At 41.3% G+C, this 24,668-nt stretch overlaps 1 protein-coding gene across 1 annotated transcript in view; it reads right to left on the bottom strand.

The window, feature by feature from the left end:
- Window positions 1-24,668, bottom strand: part of TRPC5 (transient receptor potential cation channel subfamily C member 5) — a 142,741-nt gene that overhangs the window by 116,919 nt on the left and 1,154 nt on the right. Inside the window, exon 2 of the mRNA XM_045994589.1 lies at window positions 17,106-17,503. Within this exon, the coding sequence (XP_045850545.1) occupies window positions 17,106-17,483 (378 nt within the window). The 5' untranslated portion in view covers window positions 17,484-17,503. The remainder of the gene's footprint in view (window positions 1-17,105; window positions 17,504-24,668) is intronic.

Raw genomic sequence — 24,668 nt, forward strand, 5'->3', positions numbered from 1 at the left:
TAATAATAAATGGGTCATATTTTAAAAAGTATGTAGCTTTTGGTTGATAGGAAAATCTGCTTAGATCTTTGTATGATTGAACTTAATGCCCATCGTGTTGACACTATCAGTCACAAGCAAATTCTTTCCAAACACAGTCTTTAACAAGCAAATGTTTACTAATATCCATATAATGTACTGGATTTATTCATATATTTTCCCTCTATTGAATTTTGACAGAAAAAACTCAAGACAAATGTTGGGCTCCCCCACCCCGCCCCACACCATAATTTCTTCCTCTCTGTGATATTACTTTTAATTTTATTGCTTTGGACTGACAGCTTCATGGTCAATAGGGCCTTCTCAAGCAGAATGGCTTTTATTCATGTCAGAACCGACCAAGTGTTAAAGGAAAGGGGCAGGAGCTTGGCTGCCTCAGGTTGAAGATGGGAGAAGGGTGAGCTACTTTGGGCTTCTAACCCCAGGGCTATTGTCTCTCCTGTCTCATGCCTGTCTTTCTCCCATGCACTCCCAGGCGACAGGAGCAGGTTGCTGTCTTCCTAGAGAAAGGTAAGCTAGGTGCTGATTGCTGCCAAATTAGGAAGACATCAGCTGCCTTGTCCCTGAAGTCAAACATGCCCCAAATCTGAAGCATGGAAAGACAAAAGATATTTCGAATGTAAGGATAACCTTTCAGTCATTTGCAAAACATTTCCTTCTCTCTGAAGGACACATGTAACCAGACACGCTTTATGGCTTCACTGACATCTTTCACTCTGGGTTACTAGCATGGAACCTTTTATTAAGAATGCTTTCTTGAGGGACGCCTGGGTGGCTCAGTGGGTTAAGCCTCTGCCTTCGGCTCAGGTCATGATCCCAGGGTCCTGGGATGGAGTCCTGCATCGGGCTCTCTGCTCTGCAGGGAGCCTGCTTCCTCCTCTCTCTCTCTCTCTCTCTCTGCCTGCCTCTCTGCCTACTTGTGATCTTTTTTTTTTAAGATTTTATTTATTTATTTGACAGAGAGAGATCACAAGTAGACAGAGAGGCAGGCAGAGAGAGAGGAGGAAGCAGGCTCCCTGCTGAGCAGAGAGCCCGATGCAGGACTCCATCCCAGGACCCTGGGATCATGACCCGAGCCGAAGGCAGAGGCTGAACCCACTGAGCCACCCAGGTGCCCCAATAAATAAAATCTTTAAAAAAAAAAGAATGCTTTCTTGAGTAGTGACATGGCATGCAGCAGACGGTGAGGATGTACTCCTTCCTATTTCTTGACTTTAGCTTCATGGTAGGGGCAGTTATGGCTGTGGTTGGTTCAGTAGACAACATGTAGTTCTTTGTCCATGCTCAGGAGCTACACATCTTCAAGGTGACTGGCCAGGAGACAGTTGCCTGGATCAAGGCTCATGGAACCTCACTGAAGGGCATCACTCTGGAAGATCAAGTGGTATTTCTGGCAGACACACCTCTGGGGGTTGAGGCTACTCTTGGTCAGTGTCAGGTGGAGGTCCTGGCCATGTCCTCCAAAGCTAGCTGACCATATGCTTGGAGGGGAAGTCCAGGTACCCTGGCCTGTGCTGGGAAAGTGAGAAGCTAGACTCTCAGAGTAACCCAAAAGGAAGAAAAGGAAGAGTAAAGAGAGGAGGAGGAGGAGATGATGATGGGCTGCATCTACAATGGATGTGGTACTGTGGCTTCATCAGTATTATACACACCATTGGCAAGTATTATACACAACATTGGCAATGTTAACTCTTAAGTGCTTTGTGATACTGATTTTTGGGAATAAAGCCATTTGGTGTAGTCTACCCTGCTTAAAAAACAAAAAACAAAAACAAACAAACAAACATGATTTTCTATCTTATATTTAGTTCATTCCCTAAAGGTACAAGGTGGTTTCTTGCTCATCTGATAAATTTATGGATGCTGGGTTCGAGGGTATTTTAGGAAATATTTTAGCCTGGTTACAAAAAAAGAGTTCCAGACTGAGAGTGTCTGCCTAGTGTTCTTATCAGGCCATGCTGTTCTGTCTGGCTACTGGGTTGTGTTCTCCAATCCTGAAGATCAAGGGGGATGGAATTGACATTACTAGTTGAATCATTTGGTTGAAATTATGAATTCAGGATTCCTCTCAGATAGTTCGAATGAAAAAATAGTGGGAATGGCCAAAGAATGATTTCCAGGTAAAAACAACCTAGCTCCTTTGAGTCACTTTCCCCAAAGGAGATCTATAGCATTTTCTCTCAAGTCAGTTCTAGGATCCAGAGAACAGTTCCCATTTTGATCAGACAAACTATTACCCAGAAAAACTTAGCACTGACCACAGGATATAGGAGCCTACTGTTTCCTGCTTCTGGTTTACAAATGGGATCATCCAATTTAGAAATCATGTCAATCTCTGATTAAAATGTTGGAGACTCTAACATTGGAAGAAAGAAATCAAGCTCTCAACAGGAAGGCAGAAAAATAACTGCATCCAAGACGAGCCAGGGCTGACTACTGTGTTATGGCCCCTTAGTAGTTGAAGGGAAGGCTGCTTGGTTGGCAAAAGTTGTGAAATTTGACCACATCTATATCACTGATGAATGTTTCAGATGCAATATTAGGGTTGTTAGGTTTGGTTTTTAGATACAAATATGTTTTAGTTTTAGAGAAGATATTTTAATGCTCTCCTGCACTAACTGCACTAACCTCGAGTCAAAGATATGGTCACTTTGACATTTACGTGGCCTTATTTCCTTGGATCTCTAGATACCTGTCATGTAACAAGAGAGACTTGGATCATGGAGTTGATATAAGTCTTTTGGGGCACCATGGACATCAGAAATTTTGTCTTGGATTTTGTTTGTAGCAAATATCAGCTTCCTGAAATAAGAAATATTTGATTAAAAGACGGTTTGTATATCTTTAGAATGTCTTTCCTCTTCACCAAGAGCTGAAGTAGAGAAAATTGTTAAGCCTGTAAGATGAAGGATTTAGGTTAGAGGCAAGGAAGACAGACTCCAGAATGGGTGGCTATGGAATGTCATAGAATTTACTCTGGGTAGATCTCAAGACAGTACTTAACTTAATGTACTGGGAGCAACACTCAGTGGAAAGTCAGAAATTATGCATCTTGGCTCTTCTATATGAGTCAGTCCTTTGAGCCTGGAGAAATCACTTCCTCTCTGTGAGTCTCACTATCCCCATCGATAAGATGGGAGGAGGTGGACTAGACAATCTTTCTAGGTCTGACATTCTCTTTCTTTCACTCATTCAAATAACTACTTATGTGTGATGATAGGAATGGATGTGAGGCTATTATGCCAAGTGAAATAAACCAGAGAAAGACAAGTACTGTATAACCTCACTTATACATGGAATCTTAAAAAGCAAACAACCAAACTCATCAATACAGGGAATAGATTGGTAGTTGCCAGGGTGGGAGCTGGGGGAAATGGATAATGTTGTTATTTCTATATAGGGACATCAACAAAGACCTGCCTAATTAGGTAGCACTGAAGTAAATATCTAAACAAAAGAAGGAAGTCAGCCATGCAGCTACTTGGATGAGGAACATTTCAGGCAAAGGCACTGAGGCTAGACCATTCTTTTAAGAGGTGACTATGGCTAGAGCAGATCAAGTGAGGGAGAGTGATAGGAGATGAGAGCAAAGAGCAGAGGGCCAGATCATGCAGGGCCTTGAAGGCATTGGAAAGGGTTTGGGAGGGCTTTGACCAGGGTGAAAAGGTCTGATTTATGTCTTGAAAGTGTGACTGACTGTAGATGGGAAAAGACTAGATTATGTGGGGAGTGAGAGGGCAAGCAGGGAGATTAGTTAGAGGCCTTGATAATCATCCAGTTAAGAGGTAATGGTGGCTTGGACTATGGTAAGGTGGTAGGGGGTGGTGAGATATGGTCAGATCTAGGATGGTCTGGAATGATTCAAGGCTTATAAAGGTTCTTGTAATGGAAATCTCATGATTTCCTCTATTCTTTGTGCCCCTTTCAGATATCATAAGTCCATAATTGCAGTTCACATAGTTCAAACACAATAAATTTTTTGTTTATCCCTTTTGTGAATTCCCTAAGTTCCTAGCTCATCTCAAATCAAAGTAGAGAAAAAATACGCTGAGTAACAGACAGTGGAGGTTGTTGGTACCATCAGTCTAGAGAGGGCTTTTCCTCTTCTGAGCTTGTTAAGGTTGTTCTATTCCAGGGTTAAATGACATTTTATTGACTGCAAGACAAGAAGACACTAAAAGCTTCTACATTATCAAGAATCTCTCTGGCGTATCAGGGTTGTCCGATTATTCTATTTTTGATACAAGTCTTCGTCTACTCTGTCAGTGTCCCAAACACATTCTTAATCTAGATGATTATATCAGTATGTCATCAAGTAAAGTAAGAATTTGGAATCTATCCTATTTATCTGATCCTTGTAGACAATTTGGAGAGTTTAGACCAGAAACAGTATAGCCTTGTCATGTATTTCCTCTCTCATACGTTTCCTTCCTATTGAGGAAATTCAGGAAAATGTTTTCCTGTAATATTTGATACTTTCCTTTTTTTTTCCCCTGGAGTAGCAATTCTGCTGCCAATGAAGCCAGGGCAAAGAATGTATTAAATGGATTTTTGTCATTGCTTGGGTGTTAGAACTCATTCCTCGGCTAAAGTCCCACCCTTTTTCCTGTTTCTGTGCCATTTCTACTGCCCATGCACTTGATGCATAGGCCTGTCTTGTCCTTTTCTATGCCTTCAACTTGGTAAACTCTAGCCTTAACAACCATATAGCTTTTCTTTCCTTTGGACAAAGGTACGTAAGCCCTAAACTGGCAACTTAAAAATAAAAGAGTGATTAAACATCAATAGTCTTTCACCCTGGGTTTCTTATCCCAGAGAGACACTAAGACATTTTAAGCATCACTTAAAACAATTGTACACTTTTATGCAAAAAAGGTTCAAAGATCTAGAATACATTTAGCTTTGCTCTTTGCTCTAGACTTGCTATAAAACTCTGAATAAATAACGATTCTCTAATAAATCAGAGTGAAACATTTTCAAGAATGAATAAAGTGTTAGTTACTTTAATATACAAAGAGTTTAGACAAATCAGTAAGAAAAGATGAAGACTAGTAGGAAGATGGGTTAAAAAATAAACAGCTGATTCACAGAAGAATAAAACACATTGCTTACAATGCAATATTAAATGATATGAAATTAAAAATTTAACTGTAAAACAATAATGAGATAGCATATTTAACTATCGGGTTGACAAAAATTTCCCCAAATCATTAACTTTTTTGCAATCTTGATTCCAAGGGTGTGAGAAACAAGCATTCTCACACACTGTTGGTAGGAGAACAATTTGGCAATAGCTATTGCAATTAAATAATGAACATACCCTGTGATTCCATAATCTCATTACTAAGAATTTGCCTTACAGATATAATCACACAACTGTTCAAAGACACACACATACACTCAAACCCACTGATATTCATCATAGCATTGTTTAGGAAAGCAAAATTCAACAGCCTAGATATTCTTGAAATAATTTAGATGTTCATTAATAGAGGACTGGTTAAATAAATATGGCAATCTGTATGATATAATGCAATATTGTTATTAAAAAGAATATGGTAAAGATAAATATCTTCCTAGGGAAAGATGTCCCCAATGTATTGTTAAGGAAAAAGAAACAAGTTGCTGAACATTTGTGAAAAGAAGTCTGTGTGTATATTTGTGTGTATATGTTTCTGTTTGAATATGCATACAAAATACATAGGAGGACACACCTATATTGTTCATAATGATGACTTCCAGGGAGTGGGTTCTGAGAGTAATAACATGTATTATTTTTAATACAAAAACTCCAAAATAAACATGGCTGTGGAGAAGAGCCGTGGCAATCTGGGTCCCTGATACTTGAATAACCTCAGTTTGAGGGTTAAGAAATAATGGAGGGGGGAAAGAGGGAAAACTGCTTGAGTAAATATGAGACATCTTCATTTTGGTTGGGTAGACAAAGCCCAAACTTCTCTAAATTCTGGCTGTCTCAGTAGGGATTGAAGCCTTCCTTATGCAGGTCCATTGATAGGTGGGAAGATCTACCTGACTATTTGAGGAGGGGATGGATTGGAGGATCTCTAGAGGTCATTTGTAGCTCAAAAGTTCTATCTGCAATTCTCATATGAATAATGGAGCTGATGGTGGCCACAAACATCAAATCATTCCAGGCTGTCCTTGAAGTGCAGAGGGAGATTTATAAATTCCACTCTCCAGTTTCAGAAGTGTTTGCTGTAGGTCATCATCTCCCTTTTCCAGATGAGGAGGTAAAGGTGGTAGACACGCAGGAGATTTGCAGTTGTGACCGTGTTCCTCTTCCTTCTCTGATTTGTATTTCTTTGGAAAGTTCTTTCAGTGCCTTTTCCTTATCTGGCTCACAGCCTTTTTTTTTTTTTTAACTAATGGACCAGCAATAACAATCCACTGATAGTACGGTGAAATAGGAAACTCCCTCATTCAAGATCTTAGTAATAATATGCTGATTACCTTCCTTCTGTGGAGGACTTCAGAGAGCTGACATACTTTTTATTTTTTTTAAAGATTTTATTTATTTATTTGACAGGCAGGGATAACAAGTAGGCAGAGAGGCAGGCAGAGAGAGAGGAGGAAGCAGGCTCGCCGCCAAGCAGAGAGCCCAATGTGGGGCTCGATCCCAGGACCCTGAGATCATGACCTGAGCCGAAGGCAGAGGCTTTAACCCACTGAGCCACCCAGGCGCCTCTGACATACTTTTTAGAATAGAGAATAGCTACGAGATTAAGTGTCCATTTACCATGAGGTCCCTGAATCCAGGATGCCCCTCACTAAGGTAGCTGTCCTGACTCTGGAGAAGACAGAAGAAGAAACCACTTCCCTTATACTGTCTTGTCCAACGGAACGCACTATCCATCTAAGCTTAGGGCTGGATTTATCAGTGACAATTCCACATGAATTGCCAGGCCTCTTTCTTCAAACTATCAACAATGCACATGTATTTTGAACTTTATTCTACAGGAAATAAGAAGCAACCCTGACCATTTGAGTGACATAATCAGATACATGTGCTCCCCAAAATATAGTCCTTTCTTATCTCTAACAGCACTTATATATTTTGACTAATTGATTATATCTTTGCCTCCTCGCCTCAGTTAAGTTATTTAAAGGGACTTGGTAACCAACTCGGTGTGGGTGGCTGAAGGAGAGGGTGAAGGTGAAGACCACTGCAAGGTTTCAGATCTAGAATACTGGAAGGATACCTGGAGGGATGAGGATGCCATCACCTGGGAGAGGGTACACTGGATGAAGAGGAGGACATGGAGGGCAAACCAAGGTTAGTACAGGCAAGAACACAGATTCTGCAGCCAGACTGCCTAGGTTTAAATCCCAGTTAGTCTACTGACCAGCTGTATAATCTTGGGAAAGTTATTTAACCTCTTTGTGCCTAATGCCTCCATTTGTAAGAATGAGTATTATCCTTCATCATAGGATGGTTGTGAGGCTCAAACAAGTTAATGTATATTGTGTACTTAGAACGATGCCTGGCACATAGTAAGTGCAAATTAGTGTTTACTATTTTTATTATCAGACATAGTAAATTGTAAGGGTCTAGGGTACATCTAGGTGTGTATATATAGCTGAAATTTGGAAAAGAAATTATGGATCTCATGATAGATACTGAGACAAAAATGGAGAAATGATAGAGCTCCGTGTAGCACCAGTATTGAAGGGGAAAAAAGATAAGGACTCTGAAGAAAAGACTAAAAGGCAGTGGTCAGAGGGAGATGAGGCTCCAGGTAGGCATGATATCATGGAAGCCAAGAGAGTTGCAAACCAATGAGAGTAAAGTGGGACACCAACATTGAAACTGTGTATATGGGAAGGGATTGGAAGAAAGGCAGAAGAGAATGTCATTTGGGGAAGTAGGTAGATGAAAGGGGAAGGAGTTAAAGATCAACATGGCCAGCTCCTCACAAAGACTTGCTGAGGGATAGTGCTGTTCAATCAGTCCCCTGTGTTATTATGAACTCTGTTACCTGAATTGCCCAATCTAACAGAAAATATTTAATCTTTGTCATAATCTGAGGAACAGCTTTAATTCTGATTTTCATTCTAAAATCAAAGTTCTAGACCCAAAAAATGGGTTGTGCCAATCAACTCAAGATAATAAATCAACCACTTCTTGGGAGGAGAAGGTCATAATAAGTGCATCATATCATAGCAGACAAACTGATACATTGAGTTACTTCCTCTTGGGTGTTTGTGCTGACTTTCAGTGGACAAGGCCTACTGTACTCTCAAAGCACAACTGTAGAGAATTTAGAGATTATTTGGCCTGAAGTAACATGTCCAAGGTCACTCAGCTCAGTCTGAACTGACACAAATCTTCCGGTCTCCCAAGCTACTCTATTATTCCACTCTGCCTCGGAGGGACCATCAGAAGCACTAACGATTACAACAAAGCTGAAAATAAGCAAAGCAGCTCCAAGTAGTATCTCTCTGGAACAACTCATTGATGATAGAGTTTCAGCAAATGATTAATTCTCTTCAGTTCTATTCAGTTGTCTAAGTATTTTTGACTGCTAATTATATGCCTCACCATAAAATTGAAAGATACAGTGAGTGCCCTCAAGAAATGTATGGTATTGTGTGGAGAACAAACATGCACATGCTGTCCCTCCAGCCCCCTCCCCTCTTAGTGAGCATGGCCTTTTGTGTTCCAAGAGCCACAAAAGATTTAAGATATTCACCTCTCTGAAAAACAAAAAACAAAAAACACATCATTAAACTTTGTTTCAAGAAAACCAAGATAGCTGGCTGCATTATACCTCACAAAGAAGAAACTATGAAGTAATATAAAAAGGCAATCACCAAATAAAAACACACGTGAGTTTTTAGCCATGAACTCTCCATCCCTCCCCAGAGCTACCATCAACTCAAGCTTCCTTTCTAGAGCTTCGTGCTCATGGTTGAGCATAGCCCTAACCGACATACACATGTCCAGCTAGGAAGTTTTCTATTCTCCTCTGTCCCAGGGCAGGTATAACTCATCTGCATGTGATATTAGCCACTCCTCCTGTGTCTCACACTGATTATCTAAAAGGCAGCCATTTCTGTCTACTTTTTACCCTAGGTTCTTCATCACTATTTGTTTTTCCAGCTTATAGCTCTTGTTGCAAATTCAAGTGTGAAATATTGGTCCAAAATCCAGAGGTCTCCTTCTATCTCCCTTCCCAGCTGTCCTACCTCAGTGCACCAAACACAACCCTGTTCCTTTCCATATTCCAACAAAAACCATGGGACAGAAATAGAACAGTGCAAGCAAATGTATGCTACATCATCCAAAATGTGTGATGTGGACAATATAGGAAAACACTCCAGACACAAGTAGACACAGAGGTTTCAAGGGGGAGAATCTTTTAGAAAATAGGCTTTGAGCTGGAAAGGAAGAAAGAAGAGGATGGCATTCTGGTCAGAGGGAAATGAATGAATAATACCTCACCGAGACTCAGGGCACTGGGCCGGGTGCATCCTGAGTCTTATAAATGGCAATTGTTCGGTTCCCATGCTCATCTATCTACCCTCCCTCTTGTCTTCTCTGATCCTAGTTGGAGTAAAGGGGAATTAGTTTATGGTCACTGGTTGAGCCACTCCTTAGTTGAGACTTTGGTGAACGGTCACCATCATCTAGCTGGTTGTTACTGGGCATCTGACTGGAGGTTGTGGCAGAAAAGACTGAAGTGGGTTGAAAGAAAGAAGTTGGACTCTACAGCAATTTGTCTGCTATGATATGATGCACTCATTATGACCTTCTCCTCCCAAGAAGTGGTTGATTTATTATCTTGAGTTGATTGGCACAACCCATTTTTTGGGTCTAGAACTTTGATTTTAGAATGAAAATCAGAGAATTAAAGCTGTTCCTCAGATTATGACAAAGATTAAATATTTTCTGTTAGATTGGGCAATTCAGGTAACAGAGTTCATAATAAGACTAGTTTATATTAATGCTAAGAATATAAGTATCACATATTGAATCTTATGTACCACAAATTGTGCCAAATGTTAAAAAATAATTCTCATTTAAATCTTGCAGCAATCTGTGACATAGACAGTATCATTATCCCCAGTATATAGATAAGGAAGGCAGCTATGCTCACCACTATACCACCAACGCCGATAGTATATAGATAAGGAAACTGATGCTCAATCACTGTAAATAACTTTGTCAAGGTCACTCAGTCCGAACTCTTGTGAGTGGGTTCTTACCACATTTTTGAAAAAAAATGGTTACATAAGATTATCACCAGAAGGTGATATCAGCAGGGTTTCAAACTTATAGGAGCAGGAATAGTACTAACTACCCGTTCCAAGTATTGGCTATGTGTCAGGCACTGTTCTAAGTAATATACGTGCATTATTCCATTTAATCTCACTTTACCTCTATGAAGTAGACTCCACTGTCATTCCCATTTACAGATGAAGAAACTAAGGTTTGGAGAGTTTAACTGATATGTCCAAAGAAATGCATCTAGTAAGTGACTGGCTGCAAAGCTTACTTTCTTTCTACCACTTTAGGTTGTCTATGAATAGCAGGGTGACTTCTGCCATTCTTCCCTTTACTTTCTGCTCTCTTATTGAGTGTTTGAGACTTAGAGGTTAGGCTCCTTAGTTCCCCTCTCTGGGCTCTAGTCACCTTTGCCCAGGCCCTCAGTGTTCCCCTCCATACTGTGCAATCTCTCCCTGAGACCGTTAGTCAGATAGAAGGGAGTAAATGGAAAGTCTTCTTGCTGATTTTCTACGATCTTAACACAGACACTTATCAGTGTTGTTGAAACTTAATCTCACTAGCTCATCTGTGAGACCAGTTTTAATTTGGAGCCATCTGCCACAGACAAATGAGTAATTATGGCAGAGCCCAGAGGGGTGGGCCTTGGGGAGAAGGTTGGCTTAGTCTCTTTCCACCTGCCTGCATTGACGCAAATGACCAAGAAAGAAAATTCTTTGGGTGAGCTGTTGATGGAGAGGCCAGCAGCTCTACCTCCCTGTTGCTTCAATGCTTAAAGACAGCAGTGAACAAGAAGGGATGACTTCAAGGTTATACAGCTTGCTTAACAGCAGAAGGAAGACCATTGTCATCAACGCCAGGCAGAAGGAGGTAATCTGTGAACTGGGCCAGCTTGCTCACCAGCCTCTCTCTCTCTCGTTGTACTAGTGCTTTGTTGTGATGTGTGCCACTTGCCAGCTGGTCTCTCCACACAATATGACAGGCTAAGTCAAATCGATGGAATGAAGCCAAGAATAACAGTCCTTGACCTCTGTCTAGCATTTACATTTTTTTTTTCAAAAGACTTTAATGTATCTTTTTCTTCTTTCTTTCTTCCTACCCCAGATTAGGTAGGGACTGGTATCATCAGCTTTGCTTTATATATGAGGAAACTAAGCCATAGGGTGATTCTGTAACTGGACATGTGTAAAAGATCTTGTACCTTGCCCAAGGTCATCCTGTTAGCTGCAAGTTGGTTAGCACCGCAAACTCTGAATTCGAGTCTCTCATTCTGTCTTTGAGATGAGTGGTTTTCCAGCTATGCTTGCTCCTTAGGGGCCAAGGAGGTATAGGACTGTGTGTGTGTGTGAACAAGTAGGGCTTTGAGCCCTGATATGCTCATAAACCAGGCCAGCTCTGCGTGGGTCTGTTTGTCTGTTTTACATCTGGGCAGGATTTCCTTTAATTAAAGGCTTTGTTTCTGAAAATGTTTGTAAACCATTTACCCGACTTGTATTCCTCATAGAGAGTATAGTGGATTGAAAGGTATCCCGTCAAAAGATACTGTCAAGTCTTAACCCACAGTACCTGTGAATGTGACCTTATTTAGACAAAGGGTCTGCAGATGTCCCGTTAAAACGAGGTCATCCTGCATTAGGGTGGGCCCTAAATCAATGGCTGGTATTTTATAAGAGAAAGGAGAGGGAGATCAAGACCGAAAGACACAGGGAAAAGACACAGAGGAGAACTGTGTGTGATGATGGAGGCAGATATTGATGCAGTTATAAGCCAAGGCATGGAACAGATTCTCTCCTACGGCCTCCAGAAGGAGCCAGCCCTGTCCGTACCTTTGTTTCAGACTTCTGACCTCCTGAACGAGGAGAGAATGCATTTCTTCTATTTTAAGGCTCCCAATTTGTGGAAATTTATTATATCAGTCCTAGGAAACAAATACAGAGAGGGTCATAGGCCTCTTACCTGGAAATGGACGAGGGTAGGCTTATTAAAATGTTGGTCCCAGGCTCAAACCCCAAGATTCTGATTTTGTAGGGGTCAGGCATCTGTATTTTGACAAATTCTCTGTATGCACAATGATTAATCTTTGAGCTGGTTTTGACCAGACACAAGTATAAGACTGCTCTGGATTGTATTGCTTTGGCTCCTCTGGCTGTTTAGGTTTCTCTAGTGGTTCCTGGACTCAGTGGGCCAAAGGGAGAAGGCTTTATACACAAGAAATAGGGGAGTGTTAAATGTTCTGTGGTACAAAGCTTTTGAATTCTGTGAGTTATTTAAGAATGTTTATCCCAAGGAATCACAAAATCTGCCACTGAGGAAATAGGCTGTAGTGGTCAGGGAGTGGATGCTGCCAAGGAGGTCAGATTTCCAGAGCAGCAAGACTTCAGAACAACACACACACAAGAAGACAAAAGACTAACACCAAACACACACACACACACGAGTCATATACTTGTCTGGTGCAGGAAATTCTGAAAAAGCACCACCATTTTTACTTTGAGTTTTGATTCCTATTAAAAATGCAGATTTCCAAGTGAGTGTTGATCCTCAAAGCCAGTGTCAGCCACTTATGCCTGGCATCTGATCTTTGTCTGAGAGGACATTTGATAGGCTAGAAGACAGGGAAGAGCACGGTGGGCTGAGCAGAGGTTTCTTTTCTTTTTTTTTTTTAAAGATTTGTTTATTTGACAGATAGAGACCACAAGTAGGCAGAAAGGCAGGCAGAGAGAGAGAGAGAGGAGGAAGCAGGCTCCCAGCTAAGCAGAGAGCCCAATGTGGGGCTTGATCCCAGGACCCTGGGATCATGACCTGAGCTGAAGGCAGAGGCTTTAACCCGCTGAGGCACCCAGGCGCCCCTGAGCAGAGGTTTCTTAGTGCCAGCCCGAGACCAAACTCTTTGCCCAATAAAGCCAAAAAGGACACTCATTTATCCACCCAATACAGATGGAGGTCAGCTGTGCCCATCCCTTGGAGAGATGGAGGAGGACCCAGGAAAAAGCCAGGTGTTTGGAATCTGTGTGTGGGAGGTGTGCCTTTCTGAGAGTAGCCTACCCAGCTGGACCCATGGATGTTCAGGAGGCCTACGTTTGCTCACATTCCTGATTGCTTCCGGGTAAACAAATCCTGTTTCTATCTCCCAGAAAGGCAGAACTCCAGCACTGTGGCAGCCTGTTGTTATAGTTACTGACATATGACTTATTGTAGCGATTGTCAGAGCAATGGGAGAAAATAAAATTTAGCAGAAGCTGGTGGTGGGGGTTGGGGGAGAGAGGAGAGTGGGAAGAGAAAGCTTTCAGAAAAGACTTGGGGATGGTCTGATGGCTTTGTGCATTTGTACATATGGTGTGATACTGGAGTATGGACAAAGGAGGTCTTACATTGACAGCATGTCTGAAAGGATCTTGGGAATAGACAGCCTGTCCCAAACAGCTTCACCCCTGTTCCATATGCCTGACATTTCACCATTAGTGGTTCATTCCTGTGAGTTAAGCGCTGCTTTTCTTGAGGGAGGTCATGCCTTAGATTGTACTTTAGAGTAAGTTTACTGGTGCCTTTCTTCTTCAGAGTTTGCCAGAGGATGGGAAAGATTGGGGACAAGGGGGCCATCAAATAAGGACATAGCCTACTTTCAAAACTCAGATAGGGTTGGTATTGCTAGTCTCCTCTTTGGAAACTCCCCTGTGCTCTCCTATCTTTCACCACAGTTATGAGGATAAATGGGATTGAATATGAAAGTCCAGGATGTCTTGTTCAATCAGCTAGCCATATACTTTTCTGAGGGATAATGTAATTCCTTCTTATCCATCAACAAATATTTATAGATCACCCATTATATACTAGGAACTGGGTTAGGTACTATTGGGGGAAACATGGGAATGGTTAGGCATTAGACTATGTCTGAAATTTAAGAAACAATCTAGGGTACCTGGGTAGCTCAGTTGATTAAGCATCTGCCTTTGGGTCAGGGCATGATCCTAGGGTCCTGAGATGGAGTCCCACATCAGGCTTCTTGCTCAGCAGGGAGAGTGCTTCTCCCTTTCCCTCTGCCCCTTCCCCTGCTTGTGCTCTCTCTCTCTCTCTCTCTCTGACAAATAAATAAAATCTTTTTTTTTTAAAGAAAAAGAAACAATCTAGTTACAGAGATAAGACATTTATGCAAGGCTGGCCTGTAATACATAGTAGCATGCAATTGATGTCAACTGCTGGCCAATAATACATAGTAGCATGTAATTGGTGTCAATGGAAGGTTAGAGCTAATGGCTACACAATCTCAGAGGTGAGCAAGGTCATCATAGAGCAGGGTATCTGGGTAAGTCTTAGTTCAGAGGAACACAGTAAATCACCCAGGACCTTAGCAGGACTATGGGAAAATAGGGCACAGAACAAATCAGTTTTGATGGGAATTGTGACACAGACTGAGTAGGGAACATGTTTATACCTCTCTGTTTTGCTATTCATCCAAATTCTGGCCTGTCCTTTCCAGAGAGCTCTCTATCCTTCACTGATCAACCCTAGTCTCAGAACTCCTGTGTTGGAAATTCCAAGACTTAGATTGCTTTGCAACAGTATAATCAAGTGTTTAATTGGGTGGGTTTAGGAGTTCAGTTGCCTGGGTTCAAATCCTGGCTCTGACACTGTGATCTTGGACAACTGATTCGACTGTTACTCGATTTTTCAGAGGGGCAGTCATAGTAGTGTCTACTTAAGAGAGTTGCTGAGGGGATTAAATGAGCTCAGTGGCATGACATTCTCAGCACAGTGCTGACTGCAAACGAACTGTTATGAACTACTTGTTCTTAAAATAAGTATTTATTGAGTCCCTGTGATATTACAGGCCCTTTCCTAGTGTGGGGATGCAACTGCACTGTATTAAGTGCTGATGGAGAATGGGACATTCAGGACCTTTACTCAAAGAACTTTTAATCGACTGTCTGTCTTCCTGCTCTCTCCATTCCAATGCTTAGTCTATGAGTTATCACTTAGCTTACTTCTGTTCCTTTTAGTTTAACTGGGCAGGCAAGTAGTAAAGCTATGAAGTCCCTTAAAAGAAGCTTTGGTTGTATCTCATAAGGTTTGATGTCAAGTGTTTTCCTTATCTGAGTACTTTGCAATTTGGAGTTTTATTTGTACTATTTTTGCTCTTTAGTGTATTATGGTATCCCAGAGTTGATGACTCTGTATTTTCTTTGTCCATACTATGCTCCAAAGAAAGGCAGCAAAGAAACCTGTCTGACTTAGGGGGTTTAGGAGAAACCTGTGGGGACAGGACTGGAAAAGACCATTGCTGAAGGGTACAGAGTGTTAGAATTCATGTGTTGGTTTCTCTTGTAATGAGACCTTGTAATTACTGAAAGCATTGACAGCAATGACAGGATTGTTGTGCTGGGGAGAATAAGTTAGCATTGTTTTCCAGGATGGCTTGTGATAAAGGAAGTGTTCTATAGGCAGGGAATCCAGTTAGATTTCCATGTTAGTCTAGGATAGTGGTTCTTAAACCTGAGTGTGCATCACAGCCCCCTGGAGGGGCTAGTCAAAGCACAGTGTACTGGACCTCAGCCCCAGAGTTTTTGATTCCATCAGTCTGTGGTGGGGCCTGAGAGTTTGCATTTCTAACAGGTTGCACTGGTGATGCTAACTAATGATACTGGTCTGGGAAACACACTTTGAGAATCACCTATTTAGGAGAGAGATGATGGGGAGCACAGGCAGAGTGGTAGGAGGAAAGAAAGTATGAAAGAGATTGGGGAGGAAGAAACCATAGGGCTTGGGGATTGGACATAAAGGTCAGGAAAAAGAAGGACTCAAAGATGATTCCAGAATATTAAGCTTAAGTTCCTTGCATTGTAGGAGAGTCACAGAGGCAAAACTCTAAACACTTAGGAGTGGAATGCAGTTGCATCACAGGTACTGGGAAAATACATGATCCTCTGTATGTGTCTGCATCTATACTGAGGCATTCACATTTAAAGCCTTTTGCCATTCTCCAGGAGAGAGGCTAGTGAGGACAAATCCCACATCTATGTTTGGTCTCTTCCTTTCTAAAATGTAACCTTTGAATAGAGGAAGAAAATGAAACTAGAGAGCAGAAGGTAGGAAGGGTCGAAGGACCTTGAATATTCTGGAATTGGAATGTACACTTTTGGGTTGCTAAGTATTTTTAAAAGATTTTATTTATTTGAGAGAGAGAGAAGAAATGAGTGGGGAGAGCGACAGAGAGAGAGAGGGAGAAGCAGGCTCCCTACTAAGCAGGGAGCCCAATGTGGGGCTTGATCCCAGGACCCTGGGATCATGACCTGAGCTGAAGGCAAAGGCTTAACTGACTAAGCCACCCAGGCACCCTTGGCTGCTAAGTATTGAATGTAGATGGGCGAATGCTCACAAGGAAAAGGCAAATGAGGAAAACTGTGGTAGCTCTAGGTAGAAAAAACAGGGTAGCTCTAGGATACCACCTGAGATCATTGATGCTATTTCTGAGAGCAAAGGGTTGTCAAGATAGGGTTTCTTTCTTTTTTTTTTAAATTTTATTTATTTATTTGACAGAGAGAGAGAGAGAGATCACAAGTAGGCAGAGAGGCAGGCAGAGAGAGAGGAGGAAGCAGGCTCCCTGTGGAGCAGAGAGCCCGATGCGGGGATGCGGGGCTCGATCCCAGGACCCTGAGATCATGACCTGAGCCGAAGGCAGCGGCCCAATCCACTGAGCCATCCAGGCACCCCAAGATAGGGTTTCTTAACTCCAACCTATCTAACCTTCCCTAGTTTTCTGGCTTCTGATCCTGGGGCCTTATTGTTCCTAGCTGTTTCCCCAGCCCCTAGGATTTTCTCTTACCTGCTTCTCTCCACTTGGCCGCCGGTAGCTGAGCAGAAGTTCCACAGCGCCCACCACTTCCTTACGGATGGCGTAGAGCAATGCATCACCTACATATACGCTGTGGTTCAGTAGTAGCTCCATAATCTCCAAGTTCTCATTCTCAATGGCAATAAGCAGAGCACTCCGGCCCAGAGGATCCATGCAGTTGATATTGACATTGTAGTAAATCTCAGCCTCCTGTAGGGCCTGCTTCACGGTGGCATAGTCCCCCTTCTCCACAGCATTGAGGAAAGCCTTCTCTTCTGCAGAGAGCTCGGTTTCAGCCCTCACAATTTGCAGGGGGATACGATCTCTGTATGGTGAATAGTTGACTTTTTTGTAGTACAGTTGGGCCATGGTTCATAGCATTTAGCAACCTGAGTGGGAGAGAGAGAAACCAAAGACAGTCTTAGGTACCTGAAATTCTCAAGTGTCCAGTTTATGGGGGTTTATCAACTGTCTTCATACCACCATCTTTCTCTACTTGCAAAGGGGTATAGCAGAAAAAGCCCAGGATTTTGGGTGGGAAAGAACTGGGTTCAAATCCTTGCTTTACCAGCTTTGTGACCTTGGATAAGTTATTCAATCCCACTGCATTTTGGTTTATTATTATTAAGGTTATCAATATTAATAGCATCAATAGCAGTTATCACTTAGTTAGTACTTACTGTGTACCAGGCCCTGTGCTAAAGGTTAATTCCTTCCTCATAAAGCTCTTGTGAGAGTCAGATGAGATAATATATTATCAAAGCAACTGGCACAGTGTAAATCTCCTAAAACATGGCACTAATTAATTCCTTCTTTCCCTTCTGCTGCCTGAAGATACTCATGATAATACTTCTGATTTATGATTCAAAGTTGCAGTTACCTTTGGCCAGTTTCTAGGCCCTGGGCCCATGAGCCTGAGCTAATTTTCAGGGTTACATTTGAAGCTGTCCCAGGTGTAGATTCTGGATTGAAATCTGGTTTTCATGCTAACTGAAACCCTACTTCTGGCTGCTGCTCACTGGGGAACAGCTCTCGGCTGCAATAGGCCAAAGTCAAATATCCCCTCTGCCTATTCATGATTTTTTCCTCTACCATTTGAAACCCAGAGGCTAATGGAGCTGATAATCTGTTTGATTCAGTTCTGAGAAGTGAATGGTCTATTTTGTAAGCACCACATCTAAAATCAGATTTTAATGGAATTTATTTTAAAGTAAAACCTATTATTGAATTCCTACAATGTGTTTAACTTTCTCTGGGAAATGAAGAAGTAAAAGACAGTCTTTGCCTTCAATTGTATAGAATGAATAATGGTATAGAGTTCTTGCCTCATAGTTTACGGATCAAATTCATGCATGATCCTTATTGACTCCTTGTATTAGCCCTGTGAGATAGGAATGGTTATCCTCCCCAGGGGAGAAGAAGAGGCTCAGATCCATAAGGTGATTGGTTCTCCTTTCCCTCTCATCCCTGGGACCTCTAAGATCCTCTGGAGGCTGAGTTGGGCTGGACCGATTTAAGTGTCTCATTACCAAACTGTTTTGCCAGCAAAAGGAAATGGAAATATGATAAAGGGCCACTTGTCTCATCTCTTGGATGGAAGAGAAGATGAAGACATGAAGCTTCCACAAAAATTTGCCTCACTTTTCCAGGGAATGACATCCCCACTTTGACAAAGGAAGAAGCATATATTATATCAAGTGATATTTGCAATTCATGTGCTTGTGATCTTCTGGGAAGTTGGTATTTGAAGGTGAGTGTCACCTCTTGTTCTGAACAGGCCCAAATGACAAATTTTTTCTGCATCCAAGTCTCAGGAGAGCAGGGTACTGCTTGGCTATATCAAGAAGCACTGATATTTCCTGTGCTACTTGTAAGTAACTCAGCAGTGACTAAAGGGAAGTGGCACTTAGAGTAAGCATTTGTCACTGAACAGCAAATGACTTTAATAATACTAATTGTAGACTGCGTCCCTGCCTCCTCTTCTACATTGTAAACAAACAGGGAAGAGGAAGAAGAGACAGTGTGATCTCCTGAAGAGAGAATCAACAACCCGATTCAGTTTATATTTATTTAGTTAATCAATGTGAACACGCTGGAAGCCTGCAGTGTGCCTTGCACTATGCTAGTCACTTTGGAAGGGTATGAAAGAATAGGTCCATGCGTTCATCATCTCATGCCTAAACCATTCCACTACCTTATGGTTGGTCATCCAGACCATTCTCTTCCCTCTCTGTGGTCTTCCGCACCACCCCCAACTTATCTCACAAAACACACATCTGATTCCATTTTACTCCTCCTTGATTAGTTTCTTGCTGCTCTTGTGTTTTCAGGCTACAATAAGATACAAGGATTAGAGGTGAGCTAAAATTCCAATGCAAGAGCTCATAACCTCAGTTTTCCCATCGGAAAAATGATCTTAAATACTTGCTGCCCATTTGCCACTTAAGAGGTTACCATGGGAGAAAAGGTTAAATGTCTTTTCAGATGGTGTCACAGGTGGTGCTGTGCTAGGCACTGTGCGGCAGGAAGATCTTGTCCACTTCTGTAAGGCAAGGCTGTGTGATAAACTGAAGACAAATGTATCCTAGTGCAAGATAAGAAGGAAGGGAACTAACTAAACTGGTGCCCTATTATATGCCAGGAACTGTGCCAGGAGCTGGTGCAACAAAATAATTAGTAGAGTTTTAATACTTAATATGTCCCAGGCACTGTGCCAGGGTGGCACTATTACTACTACTGCTTCCTGTGCTAATCGTAGTAATAATGAAGGCGACAAGCAATACCATTCATTGAACTTTCACTATGTGCCAGATGTGTGGGTTATAGTAGTGAAGAGAGAAGACAGTAAAATCACGGTAATTTTAGACTTGAAGTAAGTATAATTGGATTATATAAGGTCAATTCAGAGTCTAGATTTACTTTTCATCTCTTGCATTTGAAATTGATCTGGTCTGTTGCATTTCCAGTGAGCTGTGCTATGAGAAGCCTCATAGTATTCTCCTTAGAGAAAAATATTTCCTCGAGAGGTTTGCCTGAGAGTGTACTATTAGGGCATCAGTCCTTTGTTTTAAGGCACCACATCTCTAAAACTACCCCTGGAAGGAATTAAAAAATCATGTGACTAATAGCTATTAACATCTTAATGTGGATTCCTTGAGGAGGAAAGTTGCTGTGGCCTTGGGAGCTTGGGAATCTCTTTTATGTATCCATGACCACCTTGACACTACCATTGACAATGATGCAAAATGGGTTCCCTGCACTGTCTGTTTACATGTAGGCTTATGTAGACATCAATGACTTGCCTAATGCCTTCCGCTCTTCCATTCCCCACAGCTGGTGCCAGTTGACCCTTACTTACAGCTCTAGCCTCAGCCTTCTACCAGGCTGAGAACAATGCTTTCTTCATATGCTCTTAGTCCTATTCTGCCATTATTCTGGGAACAAATAGGTAATGACAGAGTTCCTGGCATCTCTTGAGGATGTATTATTGAGAAGGTCTCTTCCCGTCACTCTTTACCTTTATACTTGGCATATTGTACTGATTTGCCATTAACATAAGCCAAGAGATGAGGTTGGCTTTCCCATCATTATGCACTGGCCTTGAGGTGTTTTCTTAACTGAACAAAACAAAACCAGCCAGCACTTTATGCCATTTCTGCAAGTGAGCCTCACTCCCAATGTAGTCCACCAAGTAAGAAACATTAGGAATGGTCTAACAGGCTGCCTCAGGGGGCTTATTTTGTTCTCTCTTTTCTGTGCTGCTAGCCAGAGGAGAGTGTCTAATGGGATCTGTGACATTTGTAGCCTTAAATGATGCGATTTAAAGAGCTAAATCAATGGGCTGGGCAGAAAGCCAGAGCGCAAATCCCAGCCCAGATAACTGCCCAGCTCTGGACCTTGTCTGTGGGGAGGAAAGCCTTGCTTTCCATCTAACTAAAAAAATGTGCTTTTAGTGGGATGTGGTATCTGTGCATAGCTTGCACTCTGTGCCATGAGGATTGAGCTTGAATAGTGATACCCTTGTGACCTCTCACCCTTATCCATGCTTACCTATCCACTTCTGCATCTTTTCAGAACCCTTTAAGTCAAGCAGATTTAATCTGATAAACTTGTACAATCTCAAGTGTAAGTGGTGGATAATGAGCAGATTTAATGACTATGTACCAGGCACTGTGATAGAAGCTGATGAAAATGGCTGGGTGGCTTAAAGCTATACCTCTTCTAGGAAAACAACTACATTTGAAGAAGAACCTTAAATGCCCAATCCAAAAAGTAACTAAAGTGAAGTTTTTATGTACAAAGGCACAGGAGTAGGCTGGTGAGAGCAAGACTGTGTATGTGTGGGTGTGCATGTATGTGTATTTGGTGGGGTAATGATTTTGAGAGCATTTTGGCTCCTTCCATAGTACCACTTTGAGAATTGTCTAATTTTAATGTAGTAATGCTGATCTTTCCCAGAAAGGACCAGATCTTGAACCTCCTTCAGGGGATCTCAGAGGTCATCTAGAATAATCCCCTGTCTAATGAAAAAGTCTCCTTGACAATATCCTTGTTAAGTTATTATTCAGTTAATGAAAATTTCCACCAATGGGGAACTCACCACTTTCTTACCTCTGTGGTGAATGCTGACTTTCAGCAAATGCTTTTCTATTATGAGCTGAAATCACCTGCCTACAACTTCTATTCCATTGCCCTAGTTCTTTTCTTGATAGCAACACTGAGCAAAACTCTTCTGCATGACAACCCTTCAAATGTTTGATTTCAGCTCTCATATTTTTCTCGACTCTGAGTCTCCCCTTCTCTAGAATTATGATCATTCTAGTGGTCTGCTTCCAGTTATAAATTATTTATTCTTAAAGATTTTATTTATTTATTTATTTGACAGAGCGATACAGAGAGAGAGAGAGAGAGAGAGAGAGCGCGCACAAGCAGGGAGAAGCAGGCTCCCTGCTGAGCAGAGATCCTGATGTGGGGCTCAGTCGAGGACCCTGAGATCATGACCCGAGCCAAAGGCAGATGCTTAACCCACTGAGACACTCAGGTGCCCCTCTATATATGATTTAAAAGACAAATGCATAGAACAAAAATTATAAATCTATGTTAATGACCACATAGCCTAGGATGTAAGTTGTGACAATAACAACATAGAGGGGGAAGAATGGAGCTGCATAGGAACAGAGTTTTTATACTATGGCAACTAAGTTATTAATTGAAACTAGCTGGCTATACATTGAAGATTTTTATTTTAATCCCCTGCATAACCACTAGGAAAATAATTTAAAACATTTAGAAAAGACCCCCTCTTGGTTTACCTAGCTGGCTCAGTCAGTAGAGCATGAGACTCTTGATCATGGGGTCATGAGTTCAAGTCCCATGTTGGGGTAGAGTTTACTTAAATATATAGAATAGGAAATGAGAAGTGAATCGGAATGATAAGTTACTAAAAAAAAACAAACAAACACAAAAGAAGGCTATAATGAAGAAATTGAGAAATGAGAAATACATAAGACATATAAAAAATAAATAGCAAAATGGCAGAAATAAGTCCAGTAACTAAAGTTTGAAGGATTTGGGTGAGGGCAATACTACATAATGTTATTCTATTTAGATATATTGGTGTTTGAGGGTTTTTTGGGGGGGGGGAGGTACTGGAGGGGAATCAGGAAGGAAAGATCCAGTCAGCGTGTGTAGCACAGCACTGAGATCTGGTGATACAGTTGGGAGTCATCAGCATATTGATCAAAGGTTCTCAAATCTGACTGCACATTAGAATCGCCTGAGGACCTTTTAAAAAATATCCGTGATTGGGTCATAATACCCCCCACCACACGCTGCTGGTTAAGAATATTACCCCAGGTGAATATAATACGCAGCCAAGTTTAAGTACCATCATTATAAGGTTACTGGAGCGGTTGGTCATGGATATGATCCTCAATGAGAATGCAAAGAGATCAGGGGAACTGGAGAGGAAATTTCTATTCAGAGTGGAGAAAGGTCTAGATCTTCACTGTCTAGTATAGTAGCTGCTAGACACATGTAGCTATGTAAATCTAAATGAATTAAAATGGAATGAAATAAAAAATTCAGTTCTGTATTATACCACATTTCAATACTTAATAACCACAGGTGACCCATGACTACCGTAGTGAACAGCATAAACAGAACATTTTCATCATTATCAGAAGTCTGACTAGACAGTGCTAGGTGACCTAGATGTCTCTTCTACCTCAACAATGTCTATGATACAGAGGATTTTTTCAAATGCAGAGTAGAAATATATAGTATCTTTGCTAAAGTGTGAGTACTTTCATTTCCATAATGCATTTTCATGGCTATGGACATGGGGTGTTTTTATTTCTGTAAAGTCCTCAACTCTTTATTCCTTTCTCTTTGATGTCCAGGGGAGTTATGTAGAACTGTTGGCAGCTGGCTTAAATCAATGCTTTTCATTTCACTAGAGGGAAGGCATGAACAAAAAGTATATATTGCTCCCTCAAGTCACTCCTCTGAATGGGGAAGTTTAAATCTATTGCTCAACACTCATTATCACTTTGTCTGCGCGATGTTCCTTGAAGTAGTCAAGGGAAAGGCAGAATGGGATGATACTGATTACTGTAAATAATAGGCAGTGTAATTGGTTAAAAGTCTTGTTTTAATTGTTAGTCTTGGGACTGGCTTTCATCCCAGATTCCACAGGCCATGAGAAATGAATATCTCCTTTCTGTTACCCCATCACATTGGAATCTAAAGTGACAGTGTTCACATAGGAGCTTATTGGCCAAATGATCCTTAAATGGGGCAGAAGGACTTCTTTAAAAGTTTATTTATAACTTAAAGCAGGAATCGCCATCTTCCAGTGATTCACCAAAATGACTAACACAAAGGGAAAGAGAAGAAGTACCTGTTACATGTTCTCTAGGCTTTTTTAGAAAACATGGAGTTGTTCCTTTGGTCACATACATTTAAATCTACAAGAAAGGTGATATTGTGGGCCTTAAGGGAATGGGCACTGTTCAAAATGGAATGCCCCATAAATATTATCACAACAAAACTGGAAGTCTACAGTATTACCCAGCATGCCATTGGCATTGCTGTAAACAAACAAGGTGAGATTCTTGCCGAGAGAATTAATGTATGTATTGAGCATACTAAGCACTCAAAGAGCTGAGATAGCTTTCTGAAGCATCGGAAGGAAAATGATCAGAAAAAGAAGGAAGTCAAAGAGAAAAGTACTTGGGTTCAACTGAAGCACCAGCCTGCTCCACCCAGAGAAGCAAACTTCTTGAGAATCAATGGAAAGGCGCCTGAGCTGCTGGAACTCATTTTCTATGAATTCATGCTATGATAAGTGTAAAAAAAGAAAAATAAAAGACCTCAAGACTGAAATAAATGAATAAATAAATGAATAAAATGTATGTTTATTTATGCTAATATTTAGGAATATAAGTTAGGGGTACACAGGAAGAAGCAAAAAGATCAGTGCTTTGAGCATAGCTGGTACTAACTAAAACTGTAAAGATCAATATTTGCTGGAGTTTTGGGGAGGTGGTTAGG

This window comes from Meles meles, chromosome X (assembly GCF_922984935.1).
Source record: "Meles meles chromosome X, mMelMel3.1 paternal haplotype, whole genome shotgun sequence".
Classification (NCBI taxonomy): Eukaryota; Metazoa; Chordata; class Mammalia; order Carnivora; family Mustelidae; genus Meles; species Meles meles.